Source organism: Bubalus bubalis, chromosome 17, assembly GCF_019923935.1.
Source record: "Bubalus bubalis isolate 160015118507 breed Murrah chromosome 17, NDDB_SH_1, whole genome shotgun sequence".
NCBI lineage: Eukaryota > Metazoa > Chordata > Mammalia > Artiodactyla > Bovidae > Bubalus > Bubalus bubalis.
In genome coordinates, this window is record NC_059173.1 from 3,919,047 (window position 1) to 3,938,907 (window position 19,861).

General features: G+C 57.2%; 1 protein-coding gene across 3 annotated transcripts in view; it reads left to right on the top strand.

Moving 5' to 3' along the window:
- ASCC2 (activating signal cointegrator 1 complex subunit 2) overlaps nt 1-19,861 on the top strand; it is a 35,739-nt gene extending 15,878 nt beyond the window's left edge. For all 3 annotated transcript variants that reach the window (XM_045163196.1, XM_045163197.1, XM_045163198.1), the window contains 15 exons: nt 408-475; nt 1,536-1,646; nt 2,513-2,625; nt 6,582-6,656; nt 7,087-7,194; nt 7,443-7,511; nt 7,835-7,909; nt 8,914-9,085; nt 10,364-10,578; nt 11,504-11,623; nt 16,736-16,829; nt 16,932-17,062; nt 17,595-17,694; nt 18,853-18,932; nt 19,322-19,861. In XM_045163196.1, the coding sequence (XP_045019131.1) occupies nt 408-475; nt 1,536-1,646; nt 2,513-2,625; nt 6,582-6,656; nt 7,087-7,194; nt 7,443-7,511; nt 7,835-7,909; nt 8,914-9,085; nt 10,364-10,578; nt 11,504-11,623; nt 16,736-16,829; nt 16,932-17,062; nt 17,595-17,694; nt 18,853-18,932; nt 19,322-19,493 (1,703 nt within the window). In that variant the 3' untranslated portion in view covers nt 19,494-19,861. The remainder of the gene's footprint in view (nt 1-407; nt 476-1,535; nt 1,647-2,512; nt 2,626-6,581; nt 6,657-7,086; nt 7,195-7,442; nt 7,512-7,834; nt 7,910-8,913; nt 9,086-10,363; nt 10,579-11,503; nt 11,624-16,735; nt 16,830-16,931; nt 17,063-17,594; nt 17,695-18,852; nt 18,933-19,321) is intronic.

Here is a 19,861-nt window from a genome sequence, read left to right on the forward strand (position 1 = left end):
TTGGCCAAAGAGATCACGTCTCCTAGCTTTCCTGGATGACTCATTCCCATTTACAAAGCCAACACAGTCATACAAGGCACGGTGCCCAAGTGTGATCATTCCCCAGGGACGGCAGGGTGAGCTGGTTTGACCAGGGCGGGTGGGTCTTTTACGTAATTCACCACGGCAGAGGTGCTTAAAAGGTTAAATTGTACTGAGGCGAGGCCCTTCCCTCACCCTGGGGAAGTTTCTAGGCTGGGCCAGAGCTCTGTGCCAGCAGGGCCCGGGGCCAGGACTGCTCTGGTGCAGGCAAGCTCAGGAGAGGGGCGAAAGGTCACAGAACATGCTGGCAGCCATGTGGAACTTGTCTTCCATCCTGTCCACCCCCACGTCTTTCCCCAATTTCTACCTTTCTCTTCTCTTTTCAGGGAACATCTTTATCCAGCAGCCAAGTTACTACAATGACCTGGACGAAACCATGCCCACCATCCTTCAGGTACCAGCTCTTCGCCCTGCCTTGGGGAGGGTGGGGGGATGGGGGCAGGCAGGCCCTTTTCCTACCTGGAGATGTTGCTCTTCTTTCCTGCAAGAGTCTGGGAGAACTCTCCCCGCCTCTCCACACCAGACACATCCCGAGACCATCGCTGTGTTCTGTCCCCCTCACTTCATTCCTTCAAATTTGTCCTTTCCCCTCTCGAACAGGACTGAAATCTAAGGGCCGTCCAGCACTCATATGGAAGGAGCTTGGGGTGCATTCTGTGCTGTCTGTCAACAGCTATCTGCCCCTGAGGATACCCCTGTACGTTTCTCAAGTCTGAGCTCTAAAGCCTCATAGAATCATTTTTATGAAATAATGCTCATTGTAGAAACTTTGGAAAATTCCAAAAAATAAATAAATAAGTAGAAGAAGGTTAATCTTCCTCCGTAATCCGGCCACCAGGAGATAAGCACTGTTCACAGTACCTCCTAGAATTTTACTGGTAGTGTACTTAAATGTGGTGCTCAGTTGCTAAGTCATGTCCGACTCTTTGCAACACCATGGACTGTAGCCCACCAGGCTCAGACTCTGTCCATGGGATTTCCTAGGCAAGAATACTGGAGTGGGTTGCCATTTCCTCCTCCAGCTTAAACGTGGTGCAACCCACAATGGGCTCTGTTTTCCCCTCACTATTGATTTGTCTTTTGTTCAGTACAGTTCCTATAAATCGCCTTGCCCTGGGCATCCAAAAATACATGTTGCTGACTGTATCTCTTAAATATCCATCCCCATACACTTGTCCAGCCGATCCGGGTCACATCCACAGGGTTTACATACATTTCGTCATCATCCTCACCACAGTCCCGTGGGAAGGATGTCCCCATGATTCCCTTTTGACACAGCTTCCATTCTGAGATGGTCACTGAGAAGGTCACTGTCTCACCTGGTGTCCCAGGGACACCGGCATATATCCTGAAGATTCCAAGGCAGTGTTGGGGTCACCAGTCCCTCACTGCAGGACGGGGGTCCCCGCTGCCGGTTCAATAGGATGTGAGAGAGTCACCTCTTGTGTTCACAGGTCTTCAGCAATATCCTCCAGCACTGCGGTCTGCGTGGGGACGGGGCCAGCGCCACACCCCAGAAGCTCGAGGAGAGAGGCCGGCTCACCCCCAGCGACATGCCTCTCCCGGTGAGCTTGCCCTTCAGCCCGGCTTCTTTCTGGCCAAGAGAAGGCCTGGAGCTTCCCCCCTGCTCACAGCCCCTCACCCCACCCCGCAGGCGGGTCGTCCCGTCACACAGGCTTTAGGACATTTCAGCAGGCTTTCTCGCTTCATTTATGGAGTTGCGGAGGGAACAGCATGGAGGTTTAGCCTTCGCTTAGTTCAGCTGGACGGGTTCTTGGGTGCATTACTCATGGGGCCATTCATCCATGGCACCAGCATGCCCCGAGGAGCCCCCAGCACATGCCAGGCCCCCAGGCTGGGCTGTGAGGCCCAAGTGGTTACAGAAGCAGACGCCTGTGTTAGCACGGGAGTTAGAGCAGGGGCGAGGGTGCGGTGGGCTGCCCTCCTGAAGCTTGCGCGGTCGTGGGAAAGCAGGCCTTAAACAAGCATTCCAGAAAAGGGCACAGCGAGTGCCGTGGGAACAGGGCATGTTGCCCCGTGAACCTCAGATAAGTTCCCTTATCTGTAAAGTGGAGATCTGACCTGCGGCCCAGCCTTTTGTTTGAGTTGTTGGGAGAATCAGGGAGTCCAACACGCTCTCCAGACCCGACGGCGCGTGGGGGCTGGGTGTCCTGGCCTCCCTGGGGTGTAATTTCTGTGTGGGACCTCCGGCACTGTTCTCAGATTCAGGGATGGGTTCTCCTTCAGCTTCAAAGAAAGAATCGTATTAACCTGGAGCGAGAGGTCACCCTAGACCTCCCTGGGCATGCGTCCTCTGGAGCTGCGGCAGGCGGACCCGAGGGGGACCCTGGGCTCTGTCCGCTTTGCCTCAGACCCTCTGCAGGGCTGTCCCTGGGGGAGACTAATGCGGTGTTTTTCCTCTGCCTGACAGGAGTTAAAGGACGCTGTCCTCTACCTTTGTGACACGTGCACCACCCTCTGGGCCTTTCTGGACATCTTCCCTCTGGCTTGTCCGACCTTCCAGAAACACGACTTCTGTTACAGGTACAGCGGTTGCAGTTATTCACATCCACATTCAGCCAGTATTTACTGGACGCTCAGAACCTGCCGGGCCCCCTCTTCCAGCACCCACCTGCGTGGAGGCTGCATTTGAGAATGACTTTTACTGGAGGGGCTAAGAGCAGGGGAGGAGAGGGAGAAAAACGCCAGCCAAGGGCGGGGCAGTTTCCGTTCAGACCCAGTCTGCTGCAGAGCCCCCAGCATGGGTGGGCACGGGAGTGCCAGAGGCTGAGGAGGCTCAGGCTACGGATTTCGGCCTCCAGTGTGGGGAGGCGCACACGCGAGCAGAGGTGCGTCCACATGGGGCCAGCTGGTGGGGCCGCACCAGGAATGCAGACGAGGGAACACTGCTCTGTCTGGAGGAATAAGAGACGGTTTCAGGGTGACACTTAGATGAGACCTTAAGAATGAACAGCAACCTGCCTGGCAGAGAAAGCCTGCGGTGGCCCAGATGGTGGAGAAAGCCGAGCAGTGCAGTATGATGGGGGGTGTGAGTGGGGGAGTGGGCTTGGGGAGCAGGCGACCACAAGATGTGGCCCCAGGGAAGTCAGACCTGCTGTCTGCTGTGTGTTGGCAGGGAGTGGGGCCTTTATCGTGGAGGCAGGAGGGACCCTGGAGGCTTCTATCCAAAGAAGTCATAGAAAGATCCTGCTGTGATGGAGAAAGACCAGGAGGGGGATACAGGGGAGGGAGAAAGGCCCTCTTTGCCCACTTAGCCACGTGGGCATCCGTTCCTTGGGCAGTGAGAAAGGGGTGCCGGGACGGGAGCTGGTAACTGGCTTGTTGCCCGGCAACTGTGGGGGTTGGGGGCCTGTCCTGCTCTCAGTGGCCTCCAGCTGTTCTTGCCAGGCATCTCCCCCCACCATTCTGGGAGCTATCCAACTCCATCCCCCCAGCCCTCTGTCCATTGGGTCATTTGCCCAGCTAGTCCACAAAACATTTATCTAGCGCAGACACGTGCCAGAGATGGCAGCTGGCGCCCTGAGCCCACCGAGTCCCCTGAGCTCTTGAAAATCAGACGTGAGGATTGCTCAGCCTCCCGGAGAATGTTAGAAAAAAGCGCCAATCCACACTGTCCCCAGAAGAAAAGGGTGGGGATAGGACTTTTAAAAATGTTGTCACAATTTTTTAAAAGGTATTTACCTCATGGCAAACTGGAAACCTGGGAACTCCCCAGAGGTAGGAAATGAAAATCACTCTGAACAATCAGGCTGTTCTTAGGCTTATTTTCATTCACCATGAGCACTTTCCCATTTTGCGAAAGCATCTTCCCAAATGGGGCACAGATGGCCTTGGAAAGGGTCTCTGGAGATGGTGGGAGGGTCCTTGCCGGAAGAGCTGAGTTTCCCAAGAGGTACCTGGAAGGCATCACAATGGACATGAGTTTGAGTAAACTCCAGGAGACGGTGAAGGACAGGGGAGCCTGGTGTGCTGCAGTCCATGGGGTCACAAACAGTCGGACTCGACTTAGGGACTGAACAACAACCACCCCTGGAGGCAGGGCCACAGCTCCAGCCACCTCAGGGTGAGGAGCAAGAAAGGAAAACACTTGACTGCGAGTGACCCTGCCTTTGGCAAGAGATGCTGCCTCAGACCCACACGTAGCCTGAGGCCGGCTCAGCCGGTTCCAACTGTGCTGGAGGCAGCAAGGCGCCGCGCGGAGGCCGTGGCCCCCGGGCTCCAGGCAGGTGCCTCACCAAGCACCCCCAGCTAAGCTCTCTGAGCAGCCTTCTCCGCCTTCCTCTCTTTCTGTCCTTTAATTTTATGAACAAATAATATATTCACAGGGTGTATAAAACACACATTTGAAAAGTCTCCCTCTCCCCCTTCTCCACTTCTGTTCCTCACACACAACCATTGGGTTAGTTTTTTTGTGGAATTTTCCAAAGACATGCATGTAAATATGCACATATAAGCAAATAAACACATTATCTACCTCCACCCTCTTTTTAATATTTCATATACTGGCATATTGGGCATCCCAGATGACTCAGTGGTAAAGAATCCACCTGCCAGTGCCGGAAACTCAGGAGATGCGGGCTAAATCCCTGGGTCAGGAAGATCCCCTGGAGGAGGAAATGGCAATCCACTCCAGCGTCTTGCCTGAAAAATCCCATGGACAGAGGAGCCTGGCAGGCTACAGTTCCTGCGATTGCAGAGTTGAACATGACTGTGCAGGCATACATACTGGTATATTATGAATGCTATATGTACTGTAGGCATTTTACTTTTAAATTTAATGCATATCTGTGCATGAACCCCCTTCAGTCTTTGGTATCTCTGTGTAGAACTCCATTGTGGGGGACCCCAGACCCCAGAGATGGCACTTTAGGTTTTTTCCAACTGTTTGCTATTACCAAAAAAAAAACATTGGCATGAAGGCTAACTTTGCACCTAGGTCATTGTGTACCTTTACAACTATATCTGAGGAATAAATTCCTAGAAGTAGAATTGCAGGAACAGATGGCACATGCATTTGAAATTTTCATGGATTTCGCCAAATCACCCTCCACAGGGGCTGTTTCAATTTACCCTTTCACCAGCAGTGTATCATGGCAACGCCTGCCTCTGTTTGAGCCAGACTGTCCTCTCTGTCTTCTGGGTGCCACACTGTGGGCCTCAAAAGCCCCGCCTCTTTTGGCCTGCCTACCCATGTCTACGGACAGCCCCACACCAGGAAAAAGTTGCCAGGAGCCAGCGATCGACAGACGAATATTTACGGGGTACATTACATCTGCTGCTGCAGATTCAGCTCAGTCCTAGGAAATCAGCTGCTTTTCTGGCTTTGGGAACTTAAGATGTTCAGAGATAGACTTACGCCATGAAGAGAGGTAGCTGCATTTTAAGGTGTAAGAACAGCATCTTCTGAGTGCTGTGTGTCTGGTTCCAGAGAGGAAAGGTCACAGGGTGAGCTTATGGTCAGGAAACATGTGGCTAGGATGGAGAGTTGGGTTTTGTGTGCTTTTTTTTTATTGGAGTATAGTTGATTTACAGTGGTCTGTTAGTGTCAAGTGTACAGCAAAGTGAATCAGATATATATACATACACATACATATATATATACACATACACACACACACACACACACATATACATACATACATATATATATATAGGCTTCCCTGGTGGCTCAGCAGGGAAGAATCTGCCTGCCAATGAAGGAGACACAAGTGGTTGGGAAGATTTCCTGGAGAAGGAAATTGCAACCCACTCCAGTATTCTTGCCTGGAAAATCCCATGGACAGAGGAGCCTGGCAGGCAATGGGCCATGGGGTCGCAAAGAGTCGGACAACTTAGCAACTAAACAACAACAACAAAATATAAGTGTGTCCATTCTTTTTCAGATTCTTTTCTCATATAGGTTGTTACAGAACATTGGGTAGGGCTCCCTGTGCTGTACAGTAGGTCATTATTAGTTACCTCTTTCACGTGTAATAGTATGTATATGTTAATCTCAATCTCCTAATTTAGGGGATGGAGAGTTTAAGTCTGAGTTGAGGACAGGTGGCTGTAAGGTTACTGAGGTGAGAAGCCAGCTTGGCTGGGCTGTACCGGGTACAGATGCACCAGAGAGAGGAGTTTCACTCTGATATCATAGGAGGTAGGGAGCTGCTGGCAGTTTCTGAGCAAGAAGAAAGTCACCTTGTACCTATTCCTCAAAGCTTGCTGCGTCCTAGGTGGCCTGCTCATTGCTCTGTGAGAACGAGCCCCTCTGGATCTTGGATTCCCATCTGAGCAGGGGGCGAGCTCCAGGTCACTGCCCACCAGGCTATTCCTAGGACCAGCCACAGGGGAGCAATCCAGGCTGAGGGAGAAACTTGTCTTGGGGACAACCTGGCAGGAAGAAATGTGCCCTCCTGCTCCCTTGAGCGTGCTTTGATTTTTCTAAGTGTGAGATTTCTGAACTAATCCAGCCTTTTACCCTGTGTGTGTCATTGCAGGCTAGCTTCCTTTTACGAAATAGCCATTCCCGAACTGGAGTCTGCAATTAAGAAGAGGAGGCTTGAAGACAGCAAGTGAGGCGGGGACAAAACTGAGGGCTGTTGTGGGAGAGCCCCAGCCCACCCATCCTGGGCATCGGCACCCCCTTCTCTATGTCAAGGGTCAAGGGCCAGGGACGAGAGGCCCCGCAAATTCAGCTAGTGCTTCCCTCCCTACCTAGCAGCCTCCTGGCAGCAAGGAAGCCTTTCCCCCTCAGCTGTAGCTCCAGACTCTTATGAACCCTCTGGTTCCTGAGCCACCATCTGAGCTGACAGGTGGCCCTGGAACCAGCCAGCCTCTCAGAGCCTGTCGCCCTTTGCCAGCTGCTATCAGCAGCGAACTGAGGCTTTCTCAGCCCTCCGGGGATGGAGGGTGGGGTGGGGGGCACCTGCAAAGGCTGTGAAGAAGCTCCCCTGGCGCCTTTCTGCCTCTCAGATCTACTTTTCTTTCTCTCTGGCCTCCAAGGCTGCTAGGTGATCTGTGGCAGAGGCTCTCCCATTCCAAGAAGAAGCTACTGGAGATTCTCCACATCCTCCTGAATCAGACCTGCCTCCTCCCAGTCCTGGAAAACAGGTGGGCGTTTGGGATCCTCTGCCCACCCAGGCAGGAGAGCCCCCTCCCCAAGCCCCGCCGGGGCGCTGGCCTCATTGCACAGGGCTCCCTCCCCTGCCCCAGGGTTGCCCAGCAAAGATGGGAAACCGGGAAGAATGCCTCTTTCCTCGAGTGGCAGAGGGAGGCCGCAGAGGGGTGGGGCGGGTGGGGAAGGAGCCAAGCCTGTCTGCAGGGAGTGAGCTCATCCTCTTCTCTGTGTCCCGTTCCAGCTGTGACAACATTCAGGGCTTCATCGAAGACTTCCTTCAGATCTTCAGCTCCTTGCTGCAGGAGAAGAGGTGAGCTGGGAGTAGCAGCGGGAGGGCACCCGGTCCTCCCACCAGCCCCAGGAGAAGCCTTCCGTAATAGAGCCCCTGCCTTGTGCTCACCACGAGCTAAGCTTTTGGTGTTTGTGGTTGGGCAGCAGACACGGGGAGTGGCAAACCAGCCTGGTGTCCCCGCTACCCTCTAAGTCCCGCCCCCGCCTCATCACCCCTCTGACTCCCGCCCCCGCCTCCGCACCGCCTCTCTGACTCCCGCCCCCCTCCTGCCACACCACCCTTCTGACTCCCGCTCCCCCACACCCCGCGGCACCACACCTCTGACTCCCGCCCCCCTCCAGGTTCCTGCGGGACTACGATGCACTCTTCCCCGTGGCCGATGATGTCAGCCTTCTGGAGCAGGCCTCCTCCGCCCTGTATCCTTCCACCGCGGCCCCCGGGGTGGGCCCGGCTCTGGGTCCTGGGTCCTGGGTCCTGACCGGATTGGACCCAGAGATGTGGAAGGACCGTTTAGCCCCAGAACACGTGGGAGCCAGCTTTCCCTGTTTTGGGAGAAGACTGCTCTGATCCTCGGGGTACACATAGCCCTCCTTTCCCTGGTCTTTGCTGAGCGTCTGGGCCTGTGTGACCAAGAGGGACTCAGCCCTGCCCTCGGGGACCTCACGCAGGATGGGAGACAGATAAGTAAACAGGCAGCGAGAGTGTCACCCAGAGGCAGGGGAGTCAAGGGGAGGAGGGGGTGCCATACAGAAGCGAAACCCAAGTTGAGAGTAGCGCAAGGAATAGGAGATGGCCAGCCCTGAACTAAGTGTTCCCCGGGGCACAGTGTTGAGCCCACAGACGTTGTGTGCAGCCTGCAGGCGCTGAGGTGCAGGGGTCTGGTGGGGGCTGGGTTTGGCCGTGGCAGATGAGCCCTGGGGTGGCCCTTGTTTTTTTTTTAAGAAAGTAGAGTGAAAGAGTCTAGAGCAACTACCCAGCGTCTGACTTGGCAGCCCCCGGGGTACTGGAGAGGGACAAGGGGCCGGGAGGAATGGGCCTGCGGGCCATTTGGACAGCTGGGGTAGGTTGCTCAGTCCGGCCTCAGGGACACCCTCTGGGCCCCCAGCTTTTGCAGAAAGCCCACAACGGGTTGCACAGGATGCCTGGTGGCAGTGCCCCCGCCGGGCCCTCCTACTGGGGGGTCCTTGTCCCAGGACCCCCGACTGCCAGACCCTGGCCCTGCCCTTACGCAGAGCTGCTCTCTGCTGAGCGTGGGTACTGGGTTTTGAGGCTCATGCGGCCATGGGCTGGCCCGTTTCCCCAGGCAGCCCAGGAGCCCGTGGTGCCCGTGGGGTGCAGCCCAGGCAGCCCCTAGCCTCAGCCATGCAGTGAGGGGTGGAGAGAGGGCTGTGAAGAGAGACTCCTTAACCCGTCCTCCCAGGGACGAGACACGGACCACCTACATCCTCCAGGCGGTGGAGAGTGCCTGGGAAGGGGTGGACCGGAAAAAAGCCACGGGTGCCAGAGACTCAGCCACAGCCGAGAACCCTAACGGGATCGGGGAGGAGGCAGAGGTGCTCAGCGGGCCGTCCTCACTCCCCCAGGAGGAGGAGGTGTGTGATGGATGGGACTGGCCGGGGCAGCGGGAGACCTCCCTTCTGTGTTCCTGCGAGGAAAAGGGTTTGTTTTGGGGTTGACAGCTTCTGAGCCGCCAGCCTGCTCCACGCTGCCCTTCGAGGGTTCTGAGCCGAGGGCGAGCTGGATGGCCTGTGAGGTAGGCAAGGCAAGGCGCTTAGCCGTCAGGTCCTCAGTTCCCCCCACAAGGTGAAGCACGGGAGCTTTTTCCACATGAGCTCTCCATCGGCGCGCACCTCTGAACAGGGGAAGCCGCGGAGCTGGTGCTGTCGCTCCGGACGTGGCCAGAGCCCAGCATCGCCACCTCTGTGATCCTCCTGATTGGCCGCTGACCCAGCGCTCTCTCCTGCGTGTCGGGAGGCAGCGTGACGTGGGGATTAAGATGACACAGTCTCTGGGGTCAGGCCGCTCAGGGGTGTACCCTGATTCTGCCACCTGCCAGCTCTGAGCCCTTAGGCATGTCCCTCACGTGAGCCCTGGTTCCTCCCCTGTAAAGGGGGGGTGGCAGGGTCCCTGTCTCCACGTGGGTGCTCAGAGCTGCCGCGAGGAGTGAGTGATCGGCCCCCGTGCCCCGCTGCCAGACGCTGCTGTCCTTCTGTTAGGCCCCAGGCCCCATGCCCACTGTCCCAGGCCCTTGGAGATTGGTGGTTCCCTCCCCACAACCTTTTCCCCATTTGGCTTCTTGCCTCAGACACAGAGGAGTTTTATTATTGTTTTTTTGATTTGTGAATTTCCTTAATTGAAAAGCTGAAAAAATTAACCCATTCCGAGCCAAAGGGGCACTTCTCCACATCAGCCAGCTCCAGCGGTTGCTGTTCCCCTCCGACCTCAGTCGTCAGGCTGTCAGAGGGGGAAAGGAGCTGGCTCCCAGAAGCCACGGCCGCTTGTGGACAGCCTCGTCCACACCAGGTTCTGGGTGCTGCACTTTTTGTGTATCGTCTCTTTGAACCATTTGAAAACAACCCCATGAAGTAGGTGTAGTCTGGGGGCTTTATGAGGAGGAAACTGAGGTTCAGAGAGGTTAAGTGCCCTGCCCAAGGTCACACAGCCAGAAGCAGCAGCTCAGCTGTTAAGCCGTAGCTCACCCTTCACACAGGAGGACATGGAGGCTCAGAGAGACTTAAGAGACTTGGCTAAGGTCCCTCAGCCAGGAGGGGCAGGGCTGGGACTCAGACCAGGTCGCCTGACTCCGAGACCAGTGCTGTTTGGGACTTGTCCCCGGCCCAGCCCAGGCATCCCCTCTGTCTCTTCCGCAGTGCCTGGGGGCGGCTGCAGCCCCGGGCCCCACTGTGTGCGGTGTGGAGCTGGACTCGCTCATCTCCCAAGTGAAGGACCTGCTGCCGGACCTCGGCGAGGGCTTCATCCTGGCCTGCCTGGAGCACTACAGCTACGACCCCGAGCAGGTGATCAACAACATCCTGGAAGGGCGGCTGGCCCCCGCCCTCGGCCAACTGGACCGCGGCCTGGACAGGTAGGAGCAGTGGGTGGGAGGAAGCTCGCGGTGCCCAGACTGCCCCGGGGTCCTCGTCAGGGCCCTTGCCATCTCCTCTGCCTCCCACTCCTCTTTCTCCTGTGTCCCGTACTCGGTACTTCCCCACAGTGGCAGTTCCCAGCCACGGAAGCTGACGTCCTCTTTGGGGAAACAGAAACCTCAGGCCCCCAGAGGTCCTCACATGCCCCCTGCAGCACAGAGTGGGCACCGCTGGGCCTCCCTGCTCCACCTCCTGGGAGATGGGGTACGGAGGGCGACTGAGGGGTTACAGCCCTCTGAGCTCTGATGTTGCTGCCTGCCTGGTCACTGAGGGAGCACAGCCAAGCTTCTCACTTCCTTCATACCCATGCTTCTTTTCCTTTGTTTTTTGGGGCTTTTTTGACCGCAGCTTGTAGTATCTTGGTTCCCTGAGCAGGGATTGAACCAGGACCCTTGGCAGTGAGAGTGTGGAGTCCCAACCCTTCGACTATCAGGGAATTCCCCCACACCCACCCTTCCTGAGTTGGGCCCACTGCTTCCCTGAAGCCCCCAGGGGCAACAGGAATGAGTGTAAATGGATGTTTCTTCCATGAATAAATGTTGTTTGTTGAATGAATGAGTGAATAAAGCTAGCTCTGCCTTTGAACCAACTCCTCAGCCTCCATGTGCCCATTTTACAGTGAAGGCACCGAGGCAAAAAGAAAAAAAACCCAGCTCAAGTGACCTCTGTCTTGCAGGGCTGTCGGGAACACACCTGTGTGAGTGGCACGTGTGCAGGGTGGCCACCTTCCCAGGCCAGGGCAGGCTTGGGCAGGTTTTTAGCCTGTGTCCCAGGTGTGGCTGTTGCTGGGGAGTGGAGGCTCTGACGGACCGCATGTGGGAGCGGGAGCATCCCCCCGAAATGGATTTCTGTGCCACCCCCCAGACAGGTGAAGCCAGACCCGACGCCCCTGCTGACGTCTCGTCACAACGTCTTCCAGAATGACGAGTTTGATGTGTTCAGCAGGGACTCGGTGGACCTGAGCCGGGTGCACAAGGGCAGGAGGTGAGTCCGGTGGGCCGTGGGGCCCCAAAAACCCCAACTCTGCAAGTGCAGAGAGGACGAGAGAAACCCAGGGCCATCATCTTGATGGAAGTGATCACAGAGCTTCCGCCTGGGGCTCCCCCATACCCCAGATAAGTATGCTCCCTGCAGCCGGGCTCCGGGCCTCTAACAGTCTGGCTTTAGGCTCCAACCCTGTGCGCAGAGTTAGTGAGTCCTCCTTGACAGCAAAAGGCCAGCAGGGCCAAACCAGCCCCTCTTCCCTTGTCCCATGTTAGGAGGAGTCCCCGGGTGGGAGAGCTGGTGAGTGCTCCTCAGCGGTGCTCCCTGACTGGCGCCTCTCCACCCAGGGACACAACGGGAGAACGAAGGCCTCTGCCCAAATGAGTATATTACATTTGAAGGCCTTTCTACTTATTTTTGCTCTATGTCTTTCGTACTTTTTTGGCATTGAAAAGTCCATTCATGATTTATTCATTTATTCAACAAATATTTGCCTGGTGCTTCTAGGCCCTGGATTTATGAGGTGCTGGGGACATGGTGGGGGGTGGAACAGACACAGCCCCTGCCCACGTGGCGTTTGTACTGATCAGCTTGGCAAACAAGCCCCGTGAACTCACAGATGAAACAGATTCTCCAAGGTGGAGGCGCGCAGACTCCCAAGCCTCTAGTTGGGGCTTTAGTTCAGGCAGAAAGGCTTCTCGGAGACAATGCCTTGGGGCGGACGGTGGAAGGACGAGGGAGGGTCAGTTGTGCAGAGCGGGCAGGAGAAGCTTTCCAGGCGGACCGAACAGCAGGGGCGGTGGCCCCGAGGCCATGGGGAGCATGGCAAGGGTCCCCTTCACCAGTACAGTGTATGTTCTGGAAGGATCCCCTGGCTTTGGATTCGGGACCCCTTGGAGGGACTGAGAGTCAGCAGCCCCATGGCATGGTGGCAGGATCAGATGCTGACAGCCCGGTGCCAGCCCTGCAGTGTTAATGGAACCATTTCATGGAATCTACAAAGTTGGGGGCCACTGGGCAAGTCCAGTGCGCCTTCTCGCTTATCACGTAGATGGAGGCAGTGAGGGGCAGAGAGGGGAGAGGGCCCTGTCCAATTCTTGGGACAGGAGCCCCAGTGCTAGAAGCACAAGCTGTTCCCTGCTCCCAGGACCGTCCAGCGCTGGTAGAGTGGCTGTCTGAGGGCTCAGGGACCTGGCACAGAGCAACTCTAAAGCCATCTGGCTGGCTGGACAGGAAGCTATTGCAAACTGCTTAGTCACGCACGTTGCGACATCCCCAGATCCAGGGCTGGCCATGTTGTCCCGCCTCAGTGGCCGCCCTTCCAGGCCCTGCTGCAGGAGAGGGGCACGTGGCGAGGGCTGTCCAGGCAGAAACCGCGGCAGACGTTTCCTGGCCTCGTGCTGGGCAGCCCAGGGGTTGGGGTTTACAGAGAGGCAGGGGCTCTGTTCATATGCGCATTATTTATTTATCCACTCAGCAAATATTTATTAAGTGATTGACTATGGCCAGATCCTGTGCTCGACACACTGGGAGACACGGGGAACGGGGCACCCAGGCCTCACCCTCCCACGGGGAACGGGGCACCCAGGCCTCGCCCTCCCATGGCACAGAGACGTTGGGAATGACTTAGACCATCAATCAAGATGCGACAGAGTGCAGAGGTGCTGGGAGGTGCACGTACAGGCCTCAGTGGGGTCACCCGTCCTGATGTGGGCAGGGCGGGGAGCTTAGGGCCTAGGCCCTGTCTTCACAGAACACGTGAGAAATCAAGCAGCACAAGGCAGATCACCCTCAAGTTAAAACGTATGTGCTTCGTTAAACCAGATACTTGAGCCCTAAATGGCTCAAGAAATGAGGAACTCTGTCCCTGTGTGGGACAGGCGGGCGCAGGGTAGGGCAGTTGAGCACGGTTGACCTGTGGTGCAGGCACGTCTTCAAGGCTGCATCTTGCTTTCTCGTGGCCCCTGGGTGGCCGCAGTGTGACGTCCAGAAATGACCAGGCCACCAGGAAGTCAGGGTCAAGTCTTTCTGCACCTCTCTTAGAGACCAGGAGACCTTTCCCAGCGGCCCCCCAAGCCTCCTCACGTCTCACTGGGGATCTGGGCTCCAGCGCTCCTGGAGAAGAGGGGAGAGGAAGGGCCTGAGCAAAATGAGGAGCTGCTAGGAATGGGGGTGAGGTGAGGGGCTTGTTAGGTCGGCGCTAAGCACACGTGCTGCAGGTGTATCGTAGCTAGGGAAGGAGGCGGTGAGGGTAACGCGGGGTCCCCTGACTCCTTTCCACAGTGGTGCCCCAGAAGATAAGGCATTCTCTTTCAGATTAGTTCTGTTGCCAAAAATGCTTAGGCACCCTGTGTGCCTCACTGGAGAGTCACAGAGCACCTTAGCCCATTAAAGGCTCTGACAAGTCCTGTAGTCAGAAGGACTGGATTTCCTTTGTGAAGCTCAGCAGGTGCCAGGTCCACTTCTGGGCATCATCTGATTTCATCCTTGCATCATCCCTGGAGGCAAGATCAAGTCTCAGCAAGGATAAGGGGCCGGCCTGTGATCACACCGCTCAGGAAATAGCCGAGCAGACTTGAGTCAGGAGACCTATATTCTGGCCCCGACTATGCTGGTGGAAGCTGTGTGACCTTGGGAGGGTTACTTGGCCTCTCTGGATTCCCTGATTCCTCACCTGGAATATGAGGGCTTTACTGCCTCTGCAGACCCTTTAGAAATTCAAAGGAGAGTGTCACCCCTCTAAGGGCCAATTTGAGGGCCAATCTTGAAGGACAGGCTGGAGGAGGTGAGGAGGAGAAAGGTGGTTGAGCCTCAGGGGAGCCCGCATGTACCTGGACTTGAGGGAGGCAGAGGACGCGCCCTGCTCCAGACAGGCTCTGGCGCTCCCGCGTCTTGGCTGACCTGGCCCTCGGGTGTGTCTGCTCCTGGCTGCTTTTGCCCCTTTCTTTCTTTCTTTCCTTCTCTGGCTTCATATGAGGTCATGGGCCCAGAGCCTTCCTGGACGAGGTACCCTGTCCTTACCTGTGTCCTCTCCTAGGACCCAGCTGAGGCAGGGGCACTTTGCCAGCCTTCTCTGTGGTCCTACCGGGGAGCCACATAACCAGAGGCCACGCAGTGTGAAAGAACCTCCCTCTGTCCGCACTGGGGACCGGGTGGACCAGGGGCCGTGGGATGGGGCAGAGAGAATGTGACAGTGCTCATTCATCCTGGGTCCCCTGGCCCAGCGCGGGGCCCGGCACCTGGCAGGACCTCAGGAAGCCTCTGTTGATTGAATGGGTGCGCTTTCACCTGAAAGCTCCACCTGAACGAGCTTGGCCCCTTCACTTCCTCTCTGCCTCTCTCCTCTCCACCCCTCAGCTTGGCAGAGAGAGTGCCTGCTAAGGGCCGAGGCCACGGTCACAGGCTCCCTCTTCTGGCATGAGGTGACAGATTCCTGTGGCCCGAGATGGTTCCCTGGTCCAGACCAAACATCTCCACATCACGGAGCTTCCAAGACTCCTTCTCCAGCGCCTCCCCCGACCCCCTGACTCAGCCCCCTGCACCCCCATCCATTTCTACTTTCCTTGTGTTTCCAGGACGTATGTGCCTTCATCTAGCACACTTCTGCTCTTTGCCACTAGACTGAGTTCCATGAGGGCAAATCCAGATCTTAACTCTTCTGAATCTCTCCCCAGCCCAGCTCATAGTAACCCCTTATTAAAAACTGTTGAAGGGGGCCTTCCCTGGTGGTCCAGTGGCTAAGACTCTGTGCTCCCAATGCAGGGGGCCTGGGTTCGATCCTTGGTCAGAGAACTAGATACCACATGTTGCAACTAAGACCCAGCGCAACCAAATAAAAACAGAAAACTAAAAAAAAGTTGAAGGAAGCAGGTCCTAACCCACCGTGCTGGCGACCCCAGTTCTGATCTGCCCCAGGCTCCCAGGCCAGACACAGCCCGCCAGACTCAGGCCCCTGGCCCTCCCTGCACTAAAAGCCTGTTAATAGAAGATTTTTATGGACGCTGCGGGCTTTGTGCCTCTTCTTTTTTTTTCCCCCTACCCCTGATACATTCCAGAGGCCCGGTTTTACAGCTAAGCTGGATTTTCTTGCCTGGCACCTCATGTTGACTTTACCCTGCAGGGCTAGAAACTACACTGCACAGGCCTGTGTGTCCGACAAACCAGGTTCTTCTACAGATTTGCAAAGCCTCGAGTCCAGAGTCCCGAGTCCCCGCGGCTGTGCTGCAGCTCGCTGTGTTCCCAAACATGTTCCTCCCCGCCCCCGACTGGCCTCCCCTGTGACAGGACGGGAGTCAAACTTCCAGACTTTTCTCGCCGTGCCATCTGACATGGGAGATTGAACCGCAGGCCAGACAGGGTCCCTGGGCTGAAAAGCGGGGTGAGAGGGAGGGGCTGGGGCTCCCCAAGCTGATTACGAAAGCCACCCGTGGGCTTGCTGTTTCTTCAGGTTTTGTTCCTTTGAAATGATTCCGGTGACCCCAGGCCCCTCCTCAGAGCAGCCCAGGTTGGGGGTGGGGCCCTACCAGCCCTCTGTCTCTATTCCTGTGCATAGATAAGGACGTCCTCGCAGGAGAGGACAGGTCTGGTCTGCTCTCTGCTTTTCACACAGATGAGATCACACTGTGTGTTTCTCTGCGCTTGCTTTTTTCCCCTGGAGGATGTCTTAGAATTCTGTCTCCATCAGCACAAATTGTCGCTCTTGAGAACTGCCACCCAGCGTCATGTGGCCCCTGTCCTTGGGCCATGATGGACATGAGTTGCTCTCGTTTTTCATTGTTACACACAGTGCTGAAAAGAAAATCCCCAATTAGACCTCTCTGCGCCGGGGGCCGACGTTTCTCCGGGGTGGACGCCTCGAAGGGAAGTCTCCCGGCTGAAAGGGGGGGACAGGTGTTACACTCTAACAGCTGCTCCTTGGGGAGGGGGGCCTCGGAAGTGGCTGGACGGTGAGCCCCCCGCCCCCCGCCGGTGCTTGATCTCAGTATGCGGCGGCCAGAGGCGGGAGAAGTGAGCGGTGGTCTGCCTGGACCCTCGCGCTACGGCCCCCTCCCGCTGCCCTCGAAGCCTGATGGTTTTCCTTCGTGTCTCCCCGCTGTTCCCTCTCGACGTCAGGAAGGAAGAGAGCGCGCGGAGCCTGCTGAACGACAAGCGGGAGGTGCAGGCGCAGCGGCAGCGCTATGAGCAGTACAGCGTGGTGGTGGAGGAGGTGGGCGGGGCTGGCGAGGGGAGGGGCGGGGCGGGGCGGGCGTGGGGTAGGCGTCCCGGCCGCCAGCCCGGGCCCCGCGGACCCACGCTTCGGCCGTCGCAGGTGCCGCTGCAGCCCGGGGAGGGCTCGCCCTACCGCGGGGACGACTACGAGGATGAGTACGACGACACATACGATGGCAACCAGGTGGGCGCCAACGATGCTGACTCGGATGACGAGCTCATCAGCCGCAGGTGAGGCTGTCGACGTCGGGGGTGTGGGCGGCCCTCCCCCAGCCTCTGGTTTATACAGATCTCGCGAGCAAGTCAGTGACCAAACCGGGGCCTGAACCCCAGCCTCCCGACTCCTGGTCCAGTGCTCCCTCCAGCCCCTAGCCAGCCCCCTGGCCGGTTGGTCCAGCCCACCCTGAGTGAGGAGCCATCAACTGGGTCTCGTGCAGTTTTCCATTTTTCTTCTTAACTGCAGAAAACTTTCCCCAGTGGGATCTTAGGGAGGTTCCCCAGTTCCCCCAGTAAAGGCAGTGCCGCCCTGACAAGAGAGGACTGGAGACCACCCCTGCCCCAGGACTCAGCTCAGCCTCCCCGAAGCCCACACCTCAGACCTTGGTACCCACACAGAGTCCAAGGGCGGGAGCAAAGCTGACTTCAAAGGCGCTTTGGTTTCCAGTCCTGGTGGGCCCTCTCAGCAGGACCCCCTCCTCCCTTGGAGGCTCCACTCTCCAAGTTTAATCTAGTCTTTGATCTCCCTTTCTGTCTCAACCCTCAGGCCCTTCACTATCCCTCAGGTGCTGAGAACCAGAGTGCCCGGTGAAGGGCAGGAGGACGAGGAGGAAGAGGAGGAGGAGGCTACAGTTGAAGCCCCCAAGGTACCTGGTTGACAACTAGCAGGTGGAGGGGAGGGTACAGTTCTGAGGGGTGAGCCAGGGGCTGCGCCCCACTTCCCAGAGCCTGGCCCTGAGGCATCCTCAGCATCACTGCCCGGAAAGGGGGTCCCTTTGAGCCCAGGATGTCTGCTTGAAGAGCTGTCGGCTTAGAAGCCTCTTCCGAGGCCCCTCAAGGGCCCGGGGGAAGGATCAGAGGCCAGGCCTTTGAGCTGCTGGGTTCATTAGGCCCAGGAACCTGGGGGCCAGCCTCCATGCCCAGGTTGGCAGTTCTTGACATCAGAGAGGCGTTAGAGCCCAAGGTCATCTGTGATGATGGGTTTGAACATTTACTATTTTTTAGCCACTAAACTTTTTCTTCTACTGAAATCTTAATGCCTCATGGAAAACAGATGAGAGCCACACTGCTCGGGGTGAGCAGGGCTGCAGCCTGGAGGCCTGGATCCTTCCCTCCCCAACCCCGCCACAGCGTCCTCCCACCAGGGTGACAAGTTCATTTGTGTCCGGGGCCGGGCCGCCAACGTCAGTGAGTGGCAGGGCCTGATGGGCACTGAGGCCTGGGCCAGCAGGCACCCCTGCCCGGGAGCTCCTCGGCACAGCGGAGGCCTGGACCTTCCAGAGCATTCCCTCCTTCCAGGCAAGGGGTCAGCCCAGGTTTTTATGTCAAATCCTGCCGTTTCCACAGATTACTGATTCCCCTTGTTGTGTTGTGTTTTTGACACAGCCCAGGCCTCCACAGTCTGTCTGTGGTCCTTGGGTTCCGGTCTCCCCCAGCCTTGGTGCCAGCGAGGGGAAGTGCCAGTGTCCGGGCGGCTCTGCTGGGTTCCAGGCTCCCCGTGGTCTCTAGAGGTCCCACTCCTGGCCTACCCCTTCACTCCCCCTTGTCATCATCCGGCTCCGGCTGTGACCACCTGTCAGCCACCTCTGCCGCGAATGGGCACAAGGAAGGCCAAGGGTCAGAGGAGGGGGCTTCAGGTGGAGACCTTGGACCAGAACAACCAGCCGGGTTCTGGGGCATTGCCCTGCTGCGCTGTGGCTGCCCCCCGGCTCCTGGCATGGGGGGCATCTCCAAGATGGGGCCAGATACAGCCCAGCTTCGGGAAAGGGGGCAGCTCGTGATCTTTTCTCCCTTCTTCTCCACAGCCCGACCACTTTGTGCAGGACCCTGCGGTGCTGCGAGAGAAAGCGGAAGCCAGACGCATGGCCTTCCTGGCCAGGAAGGGGTGAGCGCTTACGGTGCCATTATCGGTGGGCAGGGGAAGCCCCAGCCCACCACCCAGGAAGCCCACACACACCCCCCAAGTGCTTTACATGTGTTAACATGTTGCTCTGGCAACAGATCTAGGAAGTAGCTAGTCTTGTCATTGTCCTTATTTTATAGATGAAGGAACTGAGGCCCAGACGTGTTAAGTAATCTGCCAAAGGTCACACAGCCAGTGGGTGGCAGACTCCATTTCTCCTCCGACCTCAAGCTGGCACGGGGGTGTCTTGGCCCAAGCTTGGTGTCTGCTCCTGGGGATCTCGGAGGAACGCAGCGGGCTCTTCCCCTTCTGGTCAGGGCCACCTCCTCTGGCTGATGGATTCTTCTGGGGGTGGGTTGTTCCTCCCTCAGGTACCGGCAGGACAGCTCCACAGCGGTGGCCGGCAGCCCCCGGGGCCACGGGCAGAGCCGAGAGACCATGCAGGAACGCAGGAAGAAGGAAGCCAGCAAGGCCACCCGAGCCAACCACAACCGGAGGACCATGGCCGACCGCAAGAGAAGCAAAGGCATGATTCCATCGTGAGACCGCTGCGCCGGGACCAGCGGGAGGTCCGGGCCTCCTCGCCAGTCGGCCCCCTGCCAGGGCCCCAAGTTCAAGTCTACCCCTCGACAGCCTCAGCTTCGCAGCCCCTGAGAAGGCCACCTCATTCGTCATCCACCAGCCAGCCGTGAGCGCCTTCCTGCAGAACACACAGTGCCTTAGCCCGCGGCCGAATAACCACGAGGCCAGCGAGCAGGCGAAGGGACGGGAACGGAGCCCCAGGGCCAGCCTCCCAAACCTTGTGCAGCCAGACACCACCTCGCTTTCTCCCGGACAGTGGGAAGCTTGTATATTCACAAACAGAAAACAAAAAAGGCCCTCGAATAAAATTTTTGACCCTTTCAAGAAAG